Here is a 16,401-nt window from a genome sequence, read left to right as displayed (position 1 = left end):
GAAACATCGATTTATAAATAGTCTATCAGTTATGGACATTAGAAGCCGTTAATTTAATGTAAAGAATTTCGAGTGGCTTTGATGAAACAAACTTTCTCCGAAAAGACCGGCTCAGATGGCACGTTGGCAGAGGTTATTACACCTTCCAAGGACATCGGGTGTATATGTAGGGCTATCTCAAAATTTGGGCCGACGGGAAATTTCCGCATTTATTTATGGATCTCAAATAACTCTAAATTCAAAATTTCTGACAAATCTTATGAAAATTTAGACTGGAAAAATTTCTTAAAACAAATCGGAAGTTGGGTTTATATGTAGGTGCTATATCACAAAATTTTCCGATATGACCCATCTTCGAACTCGACATGCTTGGCAAAAATCAGAACGCTAGGTTCTACTGCTGTATTGTCTTAAAATTGTACCATTATCAAGAGTATATTGGGTCAAAAATCGATATTTTTATGTGTTAAAAATGGACAATACAATTCAGCCCATATTCTAGTAAAACCTTACTTTTTATAACACCGTGAAATTTTACCCATATAAATACACTTTGAATGGCCTGAAACCCAGGACTTCGTTTTTCGATTAAAACCCCTAATGGAATCTGCATTGTCGAAATATTTATTTCCTTAATTACAAAGATATGAAGTGTTTTTCAAATTTTGTTTCGCCGGAGTCGGAGTCGAGTAAAATTTCTACGACTCCGGCTCCGACGCCAGCAAAATCTTCAGACTCCGACTCCGGCTCCGAATCCATAGCCCTGGTAACGACCGTCCCTCATTTATTTTATGTGTTTTTAAAGATTATTTTTTAACATCAAAAGAAAACTTTGTTTTTATAATTTTTTTTCTATTGTACTGTACCCTGGCCCATTAGTCAGGGCATTATAAGTTTGTGCGAAATATGCAGTACCAATGATGAAATAAAATGGACCCAACCCCAAGTGCCTTTGGATTAAATCACTCAGTATTACTGATTATTCTTAAGTATTACTGAAACGATTATCCTTTAGAATTGTCCTAATTTTTCCGGTTATTGAAAAGTCGACTTTTTATGTCGAAACTTTCGATATTTTGATGAATTTTCAGCGTAGAAGGAGCTAGTTCACATCCTCTCATAAAAAATATAAGATAAATTTTGAATCAATTTAACGATGGACTTTGTTTGCTGTGTATTTGCCAATTGTGGTAAATGTGGTTTTGAACTATTGATATGAACACATGAAGTTATAGTTCTGGGAGCCACCGTGGTGCAATGGTTAGCATGCCCGCCTTGCATGCACAAGGTCGTGGGTTCGATTCCTGCTTCGACCGAACACCAAAAAGTTTTTCAGTTTTTCACCTCAGTAATGTTGCTGGTGACATTTCTGAGGGTTTCAAAGCTTCTCTAAGTGGTTTCACTGCAATGTGGAACGCCGTTCGGACCCGGCTATAAAAGGGAGGTCCCTTGTCATTGAGCTTAACATGGAATCGAGCAGCACTCAGTGATAAGAGAGAAGTTCACCAATGTGGTATCACAATGGACTGAATAGTCTAAGTGAGCCTGATACATCGGGCTGCCACATAACCTACTACTACCCACGTATAGTTCTGTCTGCAGACAAGTCAAATTCGAAGATGGGCTGTATTAGTCTACGGTTCGATATAGCCCCTCATATAAACTGATCCTTGGATTGGACTTCTTGAGCATATATAAACCGCAACTTTTATCCGATTTGCATGAAATTGGAAAATATAGATTATTGTATGTCGAAAAGAGCTGTGTAAAATTTCGAAAATATCGGTGCATATTTTTATGTAGAGACCGGTCTCCTGATTTCTTGGGGGCATGGAAGCCGCAATTTTTATTCGATTTGCTTGAAATTTAAACTTTAGATGTATTTTGGGTTGGTAAAAAGCTGTGAACAAATTTGGTATACATTGGTCCATAGCCCCAATATAGACCGATCTCCGATTTGATTTTCTGAGGGCATAGAAGACGCAACTCTTATCCGATTTGCTTGAAATTTTAAACCTAGAGGAATGATGTTCGTCAAGAACTGTGCCAAAATTGGTCCATGTTTTGATTTAACGCCCATCAGACCAATCTCCCAATTAACTTCTTGGTTGCATGGAAGCCTCAATTTTCATCTGGATTGCTTGAAATTTGAAATCTAATGTCCTGTTCCTGTATATCGAACGAAAGCTTTCTTTCGTATTCCAAATGGAAGAAAATTGATTTTGGTTCCTCTATTTCCAAAGGCAAGCCACTTCATATTTTGTTGCTGATTGATAAACGAACACATACAATAGGTGGCAAGACATTTTGACATTTGAATGAATTCTCAGGTCAAAAATTTGAAAATTCTCATTTTAGAAAATCAAGGTATTATCATACAAACGAAACGAACTTTCAAAAATAGAAAAACCCAAATTCTTTCCAATACGAGTGACTGCCATTCTTTCAAATGGGGTTTCGTTCAATATACAGGAACAGGACATAATATTCCAGATTTTACTTCTGGAGATATTTTCGATCCAAAAGAAGCTATGCCAAATACAATTTATAACTTCTTCATAGCCCAATCTTCCGATTCGACTTCGTGGACCAATAGGAAAACTAATTTGTATCTGACATTTTCTAAATTAATTTTGGCCACATAAAGAACACTAAATACCACTAATATTTTGATATGGCCCCCTTATGGACTGATTAAATGTATGCGCTTCAATAACACTTTTTTTGAGTGTAGTAACACACCATAGTGATCTACTTTACTCGACATAGCATTAATTATCTTTGTAACTTTAAATTTTCTTACAAATTGCAAATATACTAACGGATTTGAGGATTATTTTGAAACCTAATAATTATACTAGAATATTTATGCTGGAGCAACATTTTTATTCACATTACAGAATATCGAATTTCGGCTGCGCAAAATGGAAGAATCATCTGAACAAATATTGAGTCACCTAGCCGTCATCCACCGTTTTATGGCAATGCATACCATGGGCACAGATGAATTGCATGCATCGAATTTGAATATTGGACCTGGTGATTTGCAACGTATACGTACAGTTTCAATATCCGACAATGAAGGTGGAAGTGGTGGTGCGGGTAGCGGTGGCGGCGGTGGTGGCGGTGGTCTCAGTTCTGCTGGAGGTTTGCCACCGACTACACAAAATCTTCAAGTATGCACTATGACTTTGATGGCTTATTTATCTACAAGGCGTTTTATTTTAATTTTAGGTAACTACCAAGAGACGTTTTAACCGTTCCCTCACTGAAGTCCGACCCGATGCATACATCTTTGACGATGGTACACATTTTGAAGTTGTACCTGTACCAGAAGAACCTGATGAAGTTGTAAAATCCAGAGAAGCTCTGAATGAACAGGTTGTGCGTAAGGTATCAGTCCAGTCCGAATCGGATTCGGATATATACGTGCCACTCTCGCAACGTCCCTCAACATGCGAGACGGTTAAACGCACACCCTATGTAACGGTGAGACAAGATACGGGAGCAAGCACTGAGAGTAAGGACACATTGACACCACTGGGACAAGACGATGACCAGACACTGGTTGGAGAAACTTCCGATGAAACGGGACCAGATATCAACTTTGAAGGTACGTTTGCTCTCCAACTATTGAAATCACTTCTAATAGCTTCATCTATTTCTCACATTACAGCTGCCAGACATCGAGCTATGCGCCAACGCACGGTTTCTTTATGTCGCAGAAATTCTGAGACATGCTCAATAATAGGCGACATAAGTCGATCTCATATAAGTCTGAACCAATTGCATCTATCGAGACGTCAAATGAGTTTAACCGCTTCAGAGCCAGAAAGTGACAAAGACACGCCAAATGCCGCAGGTATGCGTATATTGAAAATCCTTCCATCTGTATTAGTTTCCCCTCTCACACTCCTTTCTACATAAATCCAATTGTATGTGAATTCCCATTTGTAAACCACTATAGTTCCGAGGGAATTCTACACAACTGGATACGATTCCTCTTCCTAAATCGATGTTTTGTGTCGTGTTGTATTTCCTCTGTTGTCCTTACTGTTTCATTCATTTCCTCATGCTCCTCTACATTAATTTCGATCAAAATTTTCTTGTAATTATGTAAAATATTTTTTTGTTTCTGAAATTTACATTTTATTTTTTCAAATTGAAATTTCACCACTTTCGTAAATTCAAAATCCAATGCAATTTAGGAAAATCTTTACTGCATGCAAAACCTTCGAGAAATATTCTCCTGAAATTGCATAGCGAATATACTTCAATTACGGATGAATTAGAGAGTGTTTGCCATATGATTGCCTCACCCACGGTGTCCTTACCGAGTCACAAGAGTAAGTATTCAATATTGATTTCAATGTATCATGTATTATTGATTTGATAGCCCAGATGGAAAGGTTCTATACATCTGAACTGAAAATACGGTATCCATTTCGCAGGACTAAGACAAAATTTGTCAATCGCATTCATGGAAGGATTCTACAGCCTTCACTAATGAATATAAGGTGCTTATTCGTTTTTATTTGTAAGTAGGTAAAGTTAAAAAATAGGCTAAATCGGTTCATGTTTTGATATAACCGATCTCCCGATTTTATTTCATAGCATATATAGACGCCGAAACTTTTACTTCTCATGATTTGCTACGCTAAGTTAGGCATATATCCGTTCTCATACGAATGGCTCTTGTATTGAAAAAAAGATTGACCTAATAAAAATGATTATGCAACCTAAATGTAAGGTCACGCATTTTATACAATATTAAGGAAAATTTTCTTTAAAATAAAGAAGTTTTAATTAAAAGACAGTTTATTTAGATTTAAATATTTCCTTCTTTAAGTTTAGGACACGAATCTTTGAAATTCGCGTTCCTCTGTCAAAATCGCATGTCTTTGAAGTAAGACAAAATTTTCTTAAAGTAAAAAACATTTTTGATTTAAAGGAATCATTGGATTAAAGATAATAACATTTATATTAGGGACTTTGCATTTGAAGCCGAATATTTGTCTCTGAGTCAATACAAAAATAATCTTTGGATCGAAATAAACTCATTTTGAGTGTGTGTAAATCGGTGCATATATATGTTGGTTCCATTTTGCCCAATTCCAATAGTGTTCGTCATTGTGATATGAACAGCAAAACATTTGGGCGGATCAATTGAGGTGATTATGGATACACTGAAAGAGGGGTTTCTTTTCTGAGGAACGAAATTTTAGACAAACTAAGTTTTCTTTTGATGCTAAGAAAAAATTCTATTGAAGTAAATATAAATCATTAGACAAACCCGTAGCAACACGTCTCACAAATTCGGGTTTATTTGCTCTTTAAGAAAATACTTTTTAACAAACGCGAATTTTGATTCTATTATAGTTGTTTTCAAATTGGGTTTTTGGAACAAAAGGCGCAGTTTAAACAACTAGAATCAAAATTGAAACGCACGGTCAGAAATACTTATTAAAAGGAACTTCGTTTGTCTAAAATTTCATTCCCGAGGAAAGTATTTCTTATTTGTGTGAGTGATCCTTCTGTCCAAAGAACCAACGTTTTTATATTCATAGGTTAAAAATTAAGGCCAGAATTTAATGAAAAAAATTAAATTTCAATTTTAGCTTCTGGAATTGTAACATTTGAGGCAATCCTCTTAAAGGAATGTGCTTAATCAAATCCGTTCTATACATAAAATTTATGGTCGCTAAGTTCCATAAACGAGATGGTCCATTAAAAATCAAATATACTATGGACCCTATACGGATCAGAGATTTTGACCTTCCCTTAAGGATTTTGGTATTGATTTAAAGCCAAAGATGCGGATTCTATAAAATAAAGAAATTTTTAGCGACCTATCTGGCTTTAAATCTAGAACCAATGAAATTAAAATTAGTTCGAAGACATTGGACTTTAACGGAGGGACGCAAATTTACAAAATTTGTATCCTAAATTAAAAGAAAAAAATGTGTTTTTAATAATTATAAACTTTATTTTAATTAAAAATTCATTATTTTAAAGAAATTTGTCCTTAATATTTTGTAAATTTCGCATCCTAAAATTTAGGTAGCGTAATCTTTATTATTTATTTATTTATTATGCCCTGCACAACAAGAACAATATCTTATAATTAAAAGTGCAGGAAACGTTTCCATGATGAGGTATTTTAAAATAAGTAAGGTATTTTAAAGTAAGAAAACGTAAAACATATTATATGGGGTTTAACATAAAAACATTCAAATTACAAAAAAGTACTAAATTAGAACTAACAATGTGATAGGAAAATTGAATGCAAAACAATGTAACATAACATGAAAAACAATAAAGACAATTGGGAAAATAAAAATATAAAAACAAATTGATCGTAATTTTCTCCGAAAAAAAAAATAAATCAATAAATATCTTTGGCTATTCACTAGAGGTCTGCATCGAATAACTTTTCGTTACATGTATGCAATTCGCTGTCGAATATAGTATATACACTGTCTTTCTCTCAGAACGCATGTAGTGAAGTGAAGAGAAGACTTGCTTGTCAAATACCACCAAGTACTTATCTGAAACAATATGTGTTCCGAAAAAAAGGAACAATAAAAATGTAAGTACTTGAGAAAAAGTACATCATGGATTCTCTTCACTTCACGTGGTACTACAAGTATTTCTCAGTTATGTGCGAAGCAAAACTTTCCATTATTATTAATCATAGATATGTATGTATGTCACATATTTCATATATTTATGTATGTCACACACGTATCTTAACGTTTGCCGTTCTTTATATTAACCGAAAACATATATTGTGGAGAGTAACTGTTTTTTGTATTTCTGAAACTGCACGTGGTACATGGAGTACTCTATGAAGTTTTGTTCTCGCAACATACTCGACGTGATCACTCTGAGTACACTTCAATAAGAGAGAAAGAGGAATATGTGTTTGTTGGTAATGAAGACATCAGAGTAGCAACAAGAAGTTACTCGTGGCTTTTGGTGTTCATTAAAATGTGTACCAATTGTTTTGCGACTCTCCCAAATAGATGTACTCATTTAGCAAGTACACGTGTACTCTGCATTTACAAATGGAATTGTGCAGACCTCTACTATTCACTATCGAGAAGCACTAAAAATGTTGAATAACGAAAACTTGAAATTTACTACGCTGCTGGTTAGTTGTAAACTGTTTGGTAGTGAATTCCAGAGACGGACACTATTTATAAATAATTGCCATTCCGAGACTAAGCTCGTACGTCTAAAAGGTATAATTCTCCTTCCCCTGTTCGACCTAGCAAAAACCAACCTTTGATACAAGTATGAGGGACGTCCCGTATATATGTTCTTGTGTAAAAACATCAGAGTTCTAATAGATATTAATTCCTCAAGCGATACCCCAAACAATGCATCCCTGTATTCTGAAACCGAGTCATAGCGTCGCAAACCATAAACATATCGTATGATGTTATTATAAAGCCTATTCAATTTAGACTTACTGTTAGCATCACAATTCGAGAACAGTTCACATCCATAAAGCAGTCCCGGCATAATATATGACTTGACCAGAAGCGACCGAATAACCTGACGTACGCAGTTTCTGATAAGATTGGTCAATAACAGCGTTTATATGATTTGACCATGTAAGCCTGTCATTGAAAATCGCACCGAGATTCTTAGCTTGAGCCACAAAAAATCGCTTCTGTAACATATACTCCCAAACATATTTTGCTTCAAGCATATACATTTTTGGGTATTGCCCAAACATTTATATGTTTGATCTCTTCCAATATATAATATGTTTGAAAGCATATTAGTCTAAACAATATATGTTTGGGTAGTCAATTTCCAAACATTTTGTATTTTTGCATCCAAATTCAATAATGTTGTCTTCCAAAAAACAATATGTTATTATGTGAACATATAATATGTTTGGAAGCATTTTGCACCCAAAAATATTATATGCTTAAAAAACTTCTCCCAAACAATATTGTGCTCAAAATTTTATTTATTTATTATACCCTCCATCATAGGATGGGGGTATATTAACTTTGTCATTCCGTTTGTAACACATCGAAATATTGCTCTAAGACCCCATAAAGTATATATATTCTGGGTCGTGGTGAAATTCTGAGTCGATCTAAGCATGTCCGTCCGTCCGTCCGTCCGTCCGTCCGTCCGTCCGTCCGTCCGTCTGTTGAAATCACGCTAACTTCCGAACGAAACAAGCTATCGACTTGAAACTTGGCACAAGTAGTTGTTATCGATGTAGGTTGGATGGTATTGAAAATGGGCCATATCGGTCCACTTTTACGTATAGCCCCCATATAAAGGGACCCTCAGATTTGGCTTGTGGAGCCTCTAACAGAAGCATATTTCATCCGATCCGGCTGAAATTTGGTACATGGTGTTGGTATATGGTCTCTAACAACCATGCAAAAATTGGTCCATATCGGTCCATAATTATATATAGCCCCCATATAAACCGATCCCCAGATTTGGCTTGTGGAGCCTCTAAGAGAAGCATATTTGATCCGATCCGGCTGAAATTTGGTACATGGTGTTAGTATATGGTCTCTAACAATCATGCAAAAATAGGTCGACATCGGTCCATAATTATATATAGCCCCCATATAAACCGATCCCCAGATTTGGCTTGCGGAGCCTCAAAGAGAAGCAAATTTCATCCGATCCGGCTGAAATTTGGTACATGATGTTGGTATATGGTCTCTAACAACCATGCAAAAATTGGTCCACATCGGTTCATAATTATATATAGCCCCCATATAAACCGATCCCCAGATTTGGTTTGTGGAGCCTCTAAGAGAAGCATATTTCATCCGATTCGGCTGAAATTTGGTACATGGTGTTGGTATATGGTCTCTAACAACCATGCAGAAATTGGTCCATATCGGTCCTTAATTATATATTGCCCCCATATAAACCGATCCCCAGATTTGGCTTGTGGAGCCTCTAAGAGAAGCATATTTCATCCGATCCGGCTGAAATTTGGTACATGGTGTTGGTATATGGTCTCTAACAATCATGCAAAAATTGGTCCACATCGGTCCATAATTATATATAGCCCCCATATAAACCGATCTCCAGATTTGGCTTGCGAAGCTTCAAAGAGAAGCAAATTGCATCCGATCCGGCTGAAATTTGGTACATGGTATTGGTATATGGTCTCTAGCAACCGTGCAAAAATTGGTCCACATCGGTCCATAATTATATATAGCGCACATATAAACCGATCCCCTGATTTGGGTTGCGGAGCCTCTAAGAGAAGCAAATTTCATCCGATCTGGCTCAAATTTGGTACATGGTATTGGTATATGGTCTCTAGCAACCGTTCAAAAATTGGTCCATATCGGTCCATAATTATATATAGCCCCCATATAAAACGTTCTCCAGATTTGACCTCCGGAGCCTCTTGGAGGAGCAAAATTCATCCGATCCGGTTCGAATTAGGAACGTGGTGTTAGTATATGGTCGCTAACAAACATATCAAAATTGGTCCAATCACACAAAAATTGGTCCATATCGGTTCATAATCATGGTTGCCACTAGAGCCAAAAATAATCTACCAAAATTTTATTTCTATAGAAAATTTTGTCAAAATTTTATTTCTAGAGAAAATTTTGTTAAAATTTTATTTGGTTCATAATAAAATTTTCATCATTGTCAAAATTTTATTTCTATAGAAAATTTTGTTCAAAAGTTTATTTATATAGAAAATGTTGTTAAAATTTTATTTCTGTAGCCATTTTTGTCAAAATTTTCTTTGTATAGAAAATCGAGCCAAAAATAATCTACCAAGATTTTATTTCTATAGAAAATTTTGTCAAAAGTTTATTTCTATAGAAAATTTTGTTAAAATTTTATTTCTGTAGACATTTTTGTCAAAATTTTCTTTCTATAGAAAATTTTGTGAAAATTTTTATTTCTATAGAAAAGTTTGTGAAAATTTTATTTCTATAGAAAATTTTGTTAAAATTTTATCTCTGTAGAAAATTTTGTCAAAATTTTATGTCTACTTTGTCAAACTGAATTATATACGTATTGGATCGATCTGTTTTGATTTAATATATACCACGTATGGACTTACATACAATTTAGAAGATGGTGTTAGGAGGTTTTAAGATACCTTGCCATCGGCAAGCGTTACCGCAACTTAAGTAATTCGATTGTGGGTGGCAGTGTTTAGAAGAAGTTTCTACGCAATCCATGATGGAGGGTACATAAGCTTCGGCCTGGCCGAACTTACGGCCGTATATACTTGTTTATATATTTACAATCATAATGAATTATGAAAATAAACAGGTAATATAGGTGCTAACAACATAGGTTTTCGACCTGAATGCTCAAAATTTTGTTTCTGCCCAATTGTATATTCCTCCACATCTTTCTCACTTCCACGAGATTTTTTAGTTCTTAGCGCCTTTTTCTGTAATACAAACATTGTAGAAGAAATTATTCAATTGTATGATTTTATTTTTATTTATTTTAATTTTACCTTTTGCCGGACGGGGATTCGAACAGCGGACCACACAGTTTGTAAGGATCAAAGAAGTGATCAGCTACTTCTTTGTCCAAGGAAAAATAAAATGTTAATTTTGTAATAACAAGCAACAACCACCAACTTAATTCAATATCGCTCCCTGTTAAATAGCGCTCCAAGCTACTAAACACATCCCAATAAACACAGGATGAGCGTTTTTCAAATGCAACAACTTTTCAGTTTGAGGGTAAATATAATTTTCAACATAAATTCAACTTGACTTGAAATAGCTCATCTTCAAATTGTTTGCGAATTACTTTCAATTTGCCAAAATGTTGACGAAATCTTTGAAAAGTTGTTGAAGATAATATGAGAAAACTTTGACAAAACACTACCCTAAAATGCAACGAAAAAACCATGTGGTTTTCAATACTTATTTGTGCAACGAAGTTCGTGGTCAATTGCAAGAAATAAAAAAATGGAAAATTTTAGACAAATAACCAAATAGTTTATAAAAATAGGTAAGTGAAAATAAAAAATGAAATAAAACTTTAAGGAAGTCACTAAATGTATATCTCTTTGCAGAAAACTAAAATTATGGATTCTACGTTCTTGAAAACATTAAAAAGCTGACCGATGAAAAAATGGTGGACAATTAACTGGAACTGCTTCAAATAGTTTATAATAATTGGTACGTCAATATGAAAAATTAAATCAACACTTTAGAGAAGTCACTAAATTTAAATCTCTTTGCAGAAAACCAAAATCTTTGGATGCTACATTCTTGCAAACATTAAGAAGCTGACCAATGAAAAATGAGTGGCTTATCGACAAGAAAAATTTTCCAGAAACATTACAAGTGCAACCAATTAAAATTGTTAAAAACAACAAATTGTTGAAATCAACAACTTCTGGATGAAAAAGGGGATCACATCGTCAGTTTAATTCATATGCTATTATCAGTTTAAAATGGATATTTTGTGAATTCCTTCTGCTGGAAATCAATTCTAACACGCGGTCCAGTACGTTCCTAATTTCAAATTGCCCGCATGTTAATAAATTTTAATGCTGTTTTATGACACCAAAAGGAAGGAAAACGAATTATCAATGCAAAAGTGTTTACTAATAATGTTTAAGATATTTAAAGTTTTGTTGTTTGTTTTTTTTTTTTTTTTTGTTCTTATTTGTTGGTATGTTTAATAAGATTATTATTTATCAATTGGTATTGTAGTGTATTATGTAGTGTAGTGTATTATTATATATTTTATTTTGATGAAAATGAATAAATTATACAAAATTCATAGAATTTTGGCTTTGACTTTCAATTTGAAGTGGGGATATCATTCATACAAATTTAGATTGAAAAGTATTTGCAACGATGTTAATTTTGAATTTGACTCGCATCGAAAATTGTTTGACAAATTATTGAGTAGCGATGCATTTCAATTTGAGGATAACACTTGAGATATTATTGCTAATGTGTTGAATTTCACTGTTGAGGGTAATGTCTGTTTTTTGTTGAGAACGCGATTTTCTCAACAATTTCTCAACTTGAATATTACCCTAATCCTTTGAAAAAATGTTTGAAAAATTGTTGAAATTTAGCATTTTTCAAACGTTTGTGTTTATTGGGATATATGTTTATAGGCTATTTCTAAATTAATATATGTTTGCATCCAAGCATATTATATTTACAAACATTTTATGTCCCAAACATAATATGTTCTAACATATTAACATATATGTCCCAAACATGTTATGCTAGTTTATGAACATTATATGCTTGCACTCAAAAATATTGTGTTTAAAAGTTTGTGTTCCAAACATATAATGTTTATAGCCAAACATATGAAAAACAGTCTTTTTCATCCGTGTAGGCTGGTTATTTATATGAATGACCACATCTGTTGTATCCCTATAAGTCCTCTTCCTAATTCTCAGGAACTTGTCTTGTTTGGATTCAAACAGAGACCATTGGCCATGGCCCAAGTCCAAACGTTAGCCAAATCATCATTAACCATGTCAACAGTCCCCTCAATATTGCCCACATCGTAGCCAATATAGAGCTGGACATCATCCGCATACATGTGTAACTGATAGTGTCGTATAATCCGTGGGAGATCGTTTGTATACACAGTGAAGAGCAGCGAACCTAATATTGACCCTTGTGGCACCCCTTGTGAAATATGCCGAGGAGAAGAAACCTCAGAGTAGACATTTTGTGCCCTGTACGAAACATAGCTGCGAATAAGTCGTGAAACAGAGGACGAAAGCTTAAAAAAATGACGTAACTTTGAACAGAGCACAGAATGATTAACTGTATCGAAGGTTTTCGAGTGATCCAATAGAAGTGTATCCTTATTATTGTCCAAATTATCTCTTATAGCCTCCGTTACATTTACTAATGCGGTTGTGCAACTGTGATTTAGACGAAATCCTGACTGCACATCGGTCAATAGAGCATTGTCCTGCAAGTGGTTGGTAATCTGCCTATGCAAAATCTTTTCAAGAACTTTTGGAATAAATCCAAGAATCGTAATAGGGCGATATTCACCATGAGACTTAGCAATGGGTATAACCTTTGAATGTTTCCAAGATTCAGGATATGAGCTCTCTGTAATTATCTTATTATATATGAACGTGATGAATGGTACCAAAAATGGTAACAACAAGCGCATGAATCTAGGGTCTATATTATCAGTAGCAACAGCATTAGATCTTTAATATCACATAAATATTTTTTCCAGTGTAGGTTTGCGTCTGTCGTAAATGTAGAAAAAAGTAACAAACGTCGCAAACTCAAAATACTTCAGGCAGGAGATTTCGATGATATCCACAGTCATAATATGTGTGAAGAAGTTGCAATTCTCAGGAATGTTCATAAGATTGTTAGCGAATTTAAAAAAGTAAATTGGAGAAAAACATATTCCAATGGAAGACTCCAAACCACTCCTAATTAACCTTTCTCAAATTAACAAATTTCTGCAGAATCTGACAGCGTAGAAAAACCACTACATATCTTGCATAAGTGAACAGAATTAAAAACAAGTATATACAGCAGTAAGTTCGGCCGGGCCGAATCTTAAATACTCACCACCATGAATCAAATATAATAGTTTACTTTGAAAACTCTTCGTCGTAGCGGGTTAGTTGATACTATATAGAGAATTTCAGGGAGTTTGATGACAAATAGTCTCCCAAGCAAATCAGTTCATCCAGTACGCTTCCCGAAGATAAATTTAAAGATTCTACCTATGAAGACTACATCAGATTCTGGATTTATAAGAAGCAATATTGTTTGAGTAGTATGATGAAATGATGAAATGACGCATTGATTTGGAATCTTAAATCTGTAGATGTTTACCGCCATTATTTAAATGGTTACGAGTAGTAAAATCTGAAAATTGTACTTTCAATTTCAAGCAATTTTCATGAGTTTTTTTTTATGAGGAGCGGATTTTTAGATAAGCAAAGTTTCCTTTTGATACAAGTTTTAGAGACAATCGTTGAATCGTTTATCAAACATTCAGATTAGTTTGCTCTAAACGAAAATACTTTATACGAATGGGGAATTTCGTTTGTCTAAAATTTCATTCCGGAGGAAAATATTTTTTCTATGGGTGTAGCATCAAGAAGAGAAATCGGTCTATATCGATACCTTACCGAAATGTCCGATAAAAATAAATGCGATACCGATTTTTGAGAGTCTACAATACCAGTATATTTACATTTCGAGCAAATCGGATAAACCTACGGTTTCTAGCAGCCCAAGGAGTTAAATCGGGGGATCGGTCTACGTGGGGGCTATACCAAAACATGGGTCGACACACACCATATTTAGCTGACCTTTTTGAGGTCAGCCGGATTCTAGAAGTGCTAGAAATAAATAAATTTAAAGGTAGGTCTATATGGAGGCTATACCAAAACATGGACCAATACTCACCATTTTCGACACACCTCTTAATGGTCCTCAAATACCTCTAGAATTAAAATTTCAGACAAATTGGGTAGATTTCAGGCAAATTGGATAGTAATCGGTGTATATGGGGGCTATACCAAAAGATTGGCGGATACGCCCCATTTTCGACACACCTATTTGTGGTCTTAACATACCTCTAAATTTCCAATTTCAGACAAATCGGATAAAAACTATGGTTTCGGGAGATCGGTCTATATTAGGGCTATACCCAAACATGGGCCGAAAGACACCACCTTTTTGTGGTTCTAAAATACCTCTAGATTTTCAATTTTACAGTTTCTAGAAGCCCAAGAAGTAAAATCGTGAGATCGCTCTATATGGGGGCTATACCAAAATATGGACCGATCCGCCACACCTATTTGTGGTCCTAGAATACCTCTAGATTTCCAATTTCAGGCAAATTGGATAAAAACTACTGTTTTTATAAGCCCACGACCCCAAATCGGGAGGTCGGTTTATATGGGGACTATATGAAAACTTGGACCGATATAGCCCATCTTCGAACTTGACCTGCCTGTAAACAGAAAACGAATCTGTGCCAAATTTCAGGATGATAGCGCATTATTGAAGGCTTTAGCGTGATTACAATGGACAGACGGACATGCATATATCGTCTTAGAATTTCTACCTGATCAAGAATATATATACTTTGTATAGTCGGAAATCGATATTTCGATGTGTTACCAACGGAATGACAAACTTATTATACCCCCGTCACCATTTTATGGTGGTGGGTATAAAAATACTTTTTGACTTATTAGAGCCAATTTCCACACTAATTAAAAATTGTCAAAACTCTAGCTAGTCATTCGCAGATGCAACAAAAGCTTGGGCGGACATTGTGGACCACGCAAACCCAGAATAGTTTGAAGTTATGAATGAGAGATATAAAATCAGCAGATCTTTTAAATAAATGTAATATAACGGTATATTTTGTACGACCCTTGTACCTGGAAGCCAAACTAAATTAAATCAATAAATGTTCATAATTTCATTCAATTCAATTCAAAAACATTTTTTAGCGTCAAAAACAACTTCGCTTGTCTAATATTGCGTTTCTCAGTAAAGAAAATTCTTTATTCATGGTTTAAACCGACCCCCCGATTTGACTTCTCCATGACATAAAACCGCAAATTTTATATGATTAACTGAAAACCTAAATCTAGAAATATTCTAAATTACTAAAATGCAAAAGGCAACAGATTTTCCACTGGCCATGTTGCAATTATACTCATCAACACATAAATAACATAAACAAATAATGCATATAGCCAAGCATATACATATATTTTTAGACATGTGTATAATCCACACACAAGCGCATTTAAAGAAACTTCGTTTAAAGGAAACAATCCATTTTTGGTTGAAAACATCTGGTGCTCTGGTTTTATACCCTCCACCATAGGATGGGGGTATATTAACTTTGTCATTCCGTTTGTAACACATCGAAATATTCCTCTAAGACCCCATAAAGTATATATATTCTAGGTCGTGGTGAAATTCTGAGTTGATCTGAGCATGTCCGTCCGTCCGTCCGTCTGTTGAAATCACGCTAACTTCCGAACGAAACAAGCTATCGACTTGAAACTTGGCACAAATAGTTGTTATTGATGTAGGTCGGATGGTATTGCAAATGGCCCATTTGCGGTCCACTTTTACGTATAGCCCCCATACAAACGGACCCCCAAATTTGGCTTGCGATTGCTCTAAGAGAAGCAAATTTCATCCGATCCGGCTGAAATTTGGTACATGGTGTTAGTATATGGTCTCCAACAACCATGCAGAAATTGGTCCATATCGGTCCATAATTACATATAGCCCCCATATAAACCGATCCCCGATTTGGTTTGCGGAGCTTCTAAGAAAACCAAATTTCATCCGATCCGGCTGAAATTTGATACATGGTGTTAGTATATGGTCTCTAACAACCATGCAAAAATTGGTC

At 34.9% G+C, this 16,401-nt stretch overlaps 1 protein-coding gene and 1 long non-coding RNA gene across 10 annotated transcripts in view; both read left to right on the top strand.

The window, feature by feature from the left end:
- The window catches only part of Trpm (transient receptor potential cation channel, subfamily M), a 521,822-nt gene that overhangs the window by 501,783 nt on the left and 3,638 nt on the right, over window positions 1-16,401 (top strand). For all 9 annotated transcript variants that reach the window (XM_075313652.1, XM_075313649.1, XM_075313650.1 and 6 more), the window contains 4 exons: window positions 2,901-3,176; window positions 3,235-3,613; window positions 3,677-3,862; window positions 4,209-4,346. In XM_075313652.1, the coding sequence (XP_075169767.1) occupies window positions 2,901-3,176; window positions 3,235-3,613; window positions 3,677-3,862; window positions 4,209-4,346 (979 nt within the window). The remainder of the gene's footprint in view (window positions 1-2,900; window positions 3,177-3,234; window positions 3,614-3,676; window positions 3,863-4,208; window positions 4,347-16,401) is intronic.
- LOC142241817 (uncharacterized) lies at window positions 10,698-11,626 on the top strand. The gene is made up of 3 exons (XR_012723823.1): window positions 10,698-10,998; window positions 11,063-11,168; window positions 11,234-11,626. It is a non-coding gene; the product is annotated as an uncharacterized LOC142241817 (long non-coding RNA).

The sequence above is a fragment of the Haematobia irritans genome, chromosome 5, assembly GCF_050003625.1.
Source record: "Haematobia irritans isolate KBUSLIRL chromosome 5, ASM5000362v1, whole genome shotgun sequence".
In the NCBI taxonomy this organism is placed as follows: domain Eukaryota; kingdom Metazoa; phylum Arthropoda; class Insecta; order Diptera; family Muscidae; genus Haematobia; species Haematobia irritans.
The sequence above is the reverse complement of the archived record's forward strand: the minus strand, read 5'-3'. Positions and strand labels throughout refer to the sequence as shown.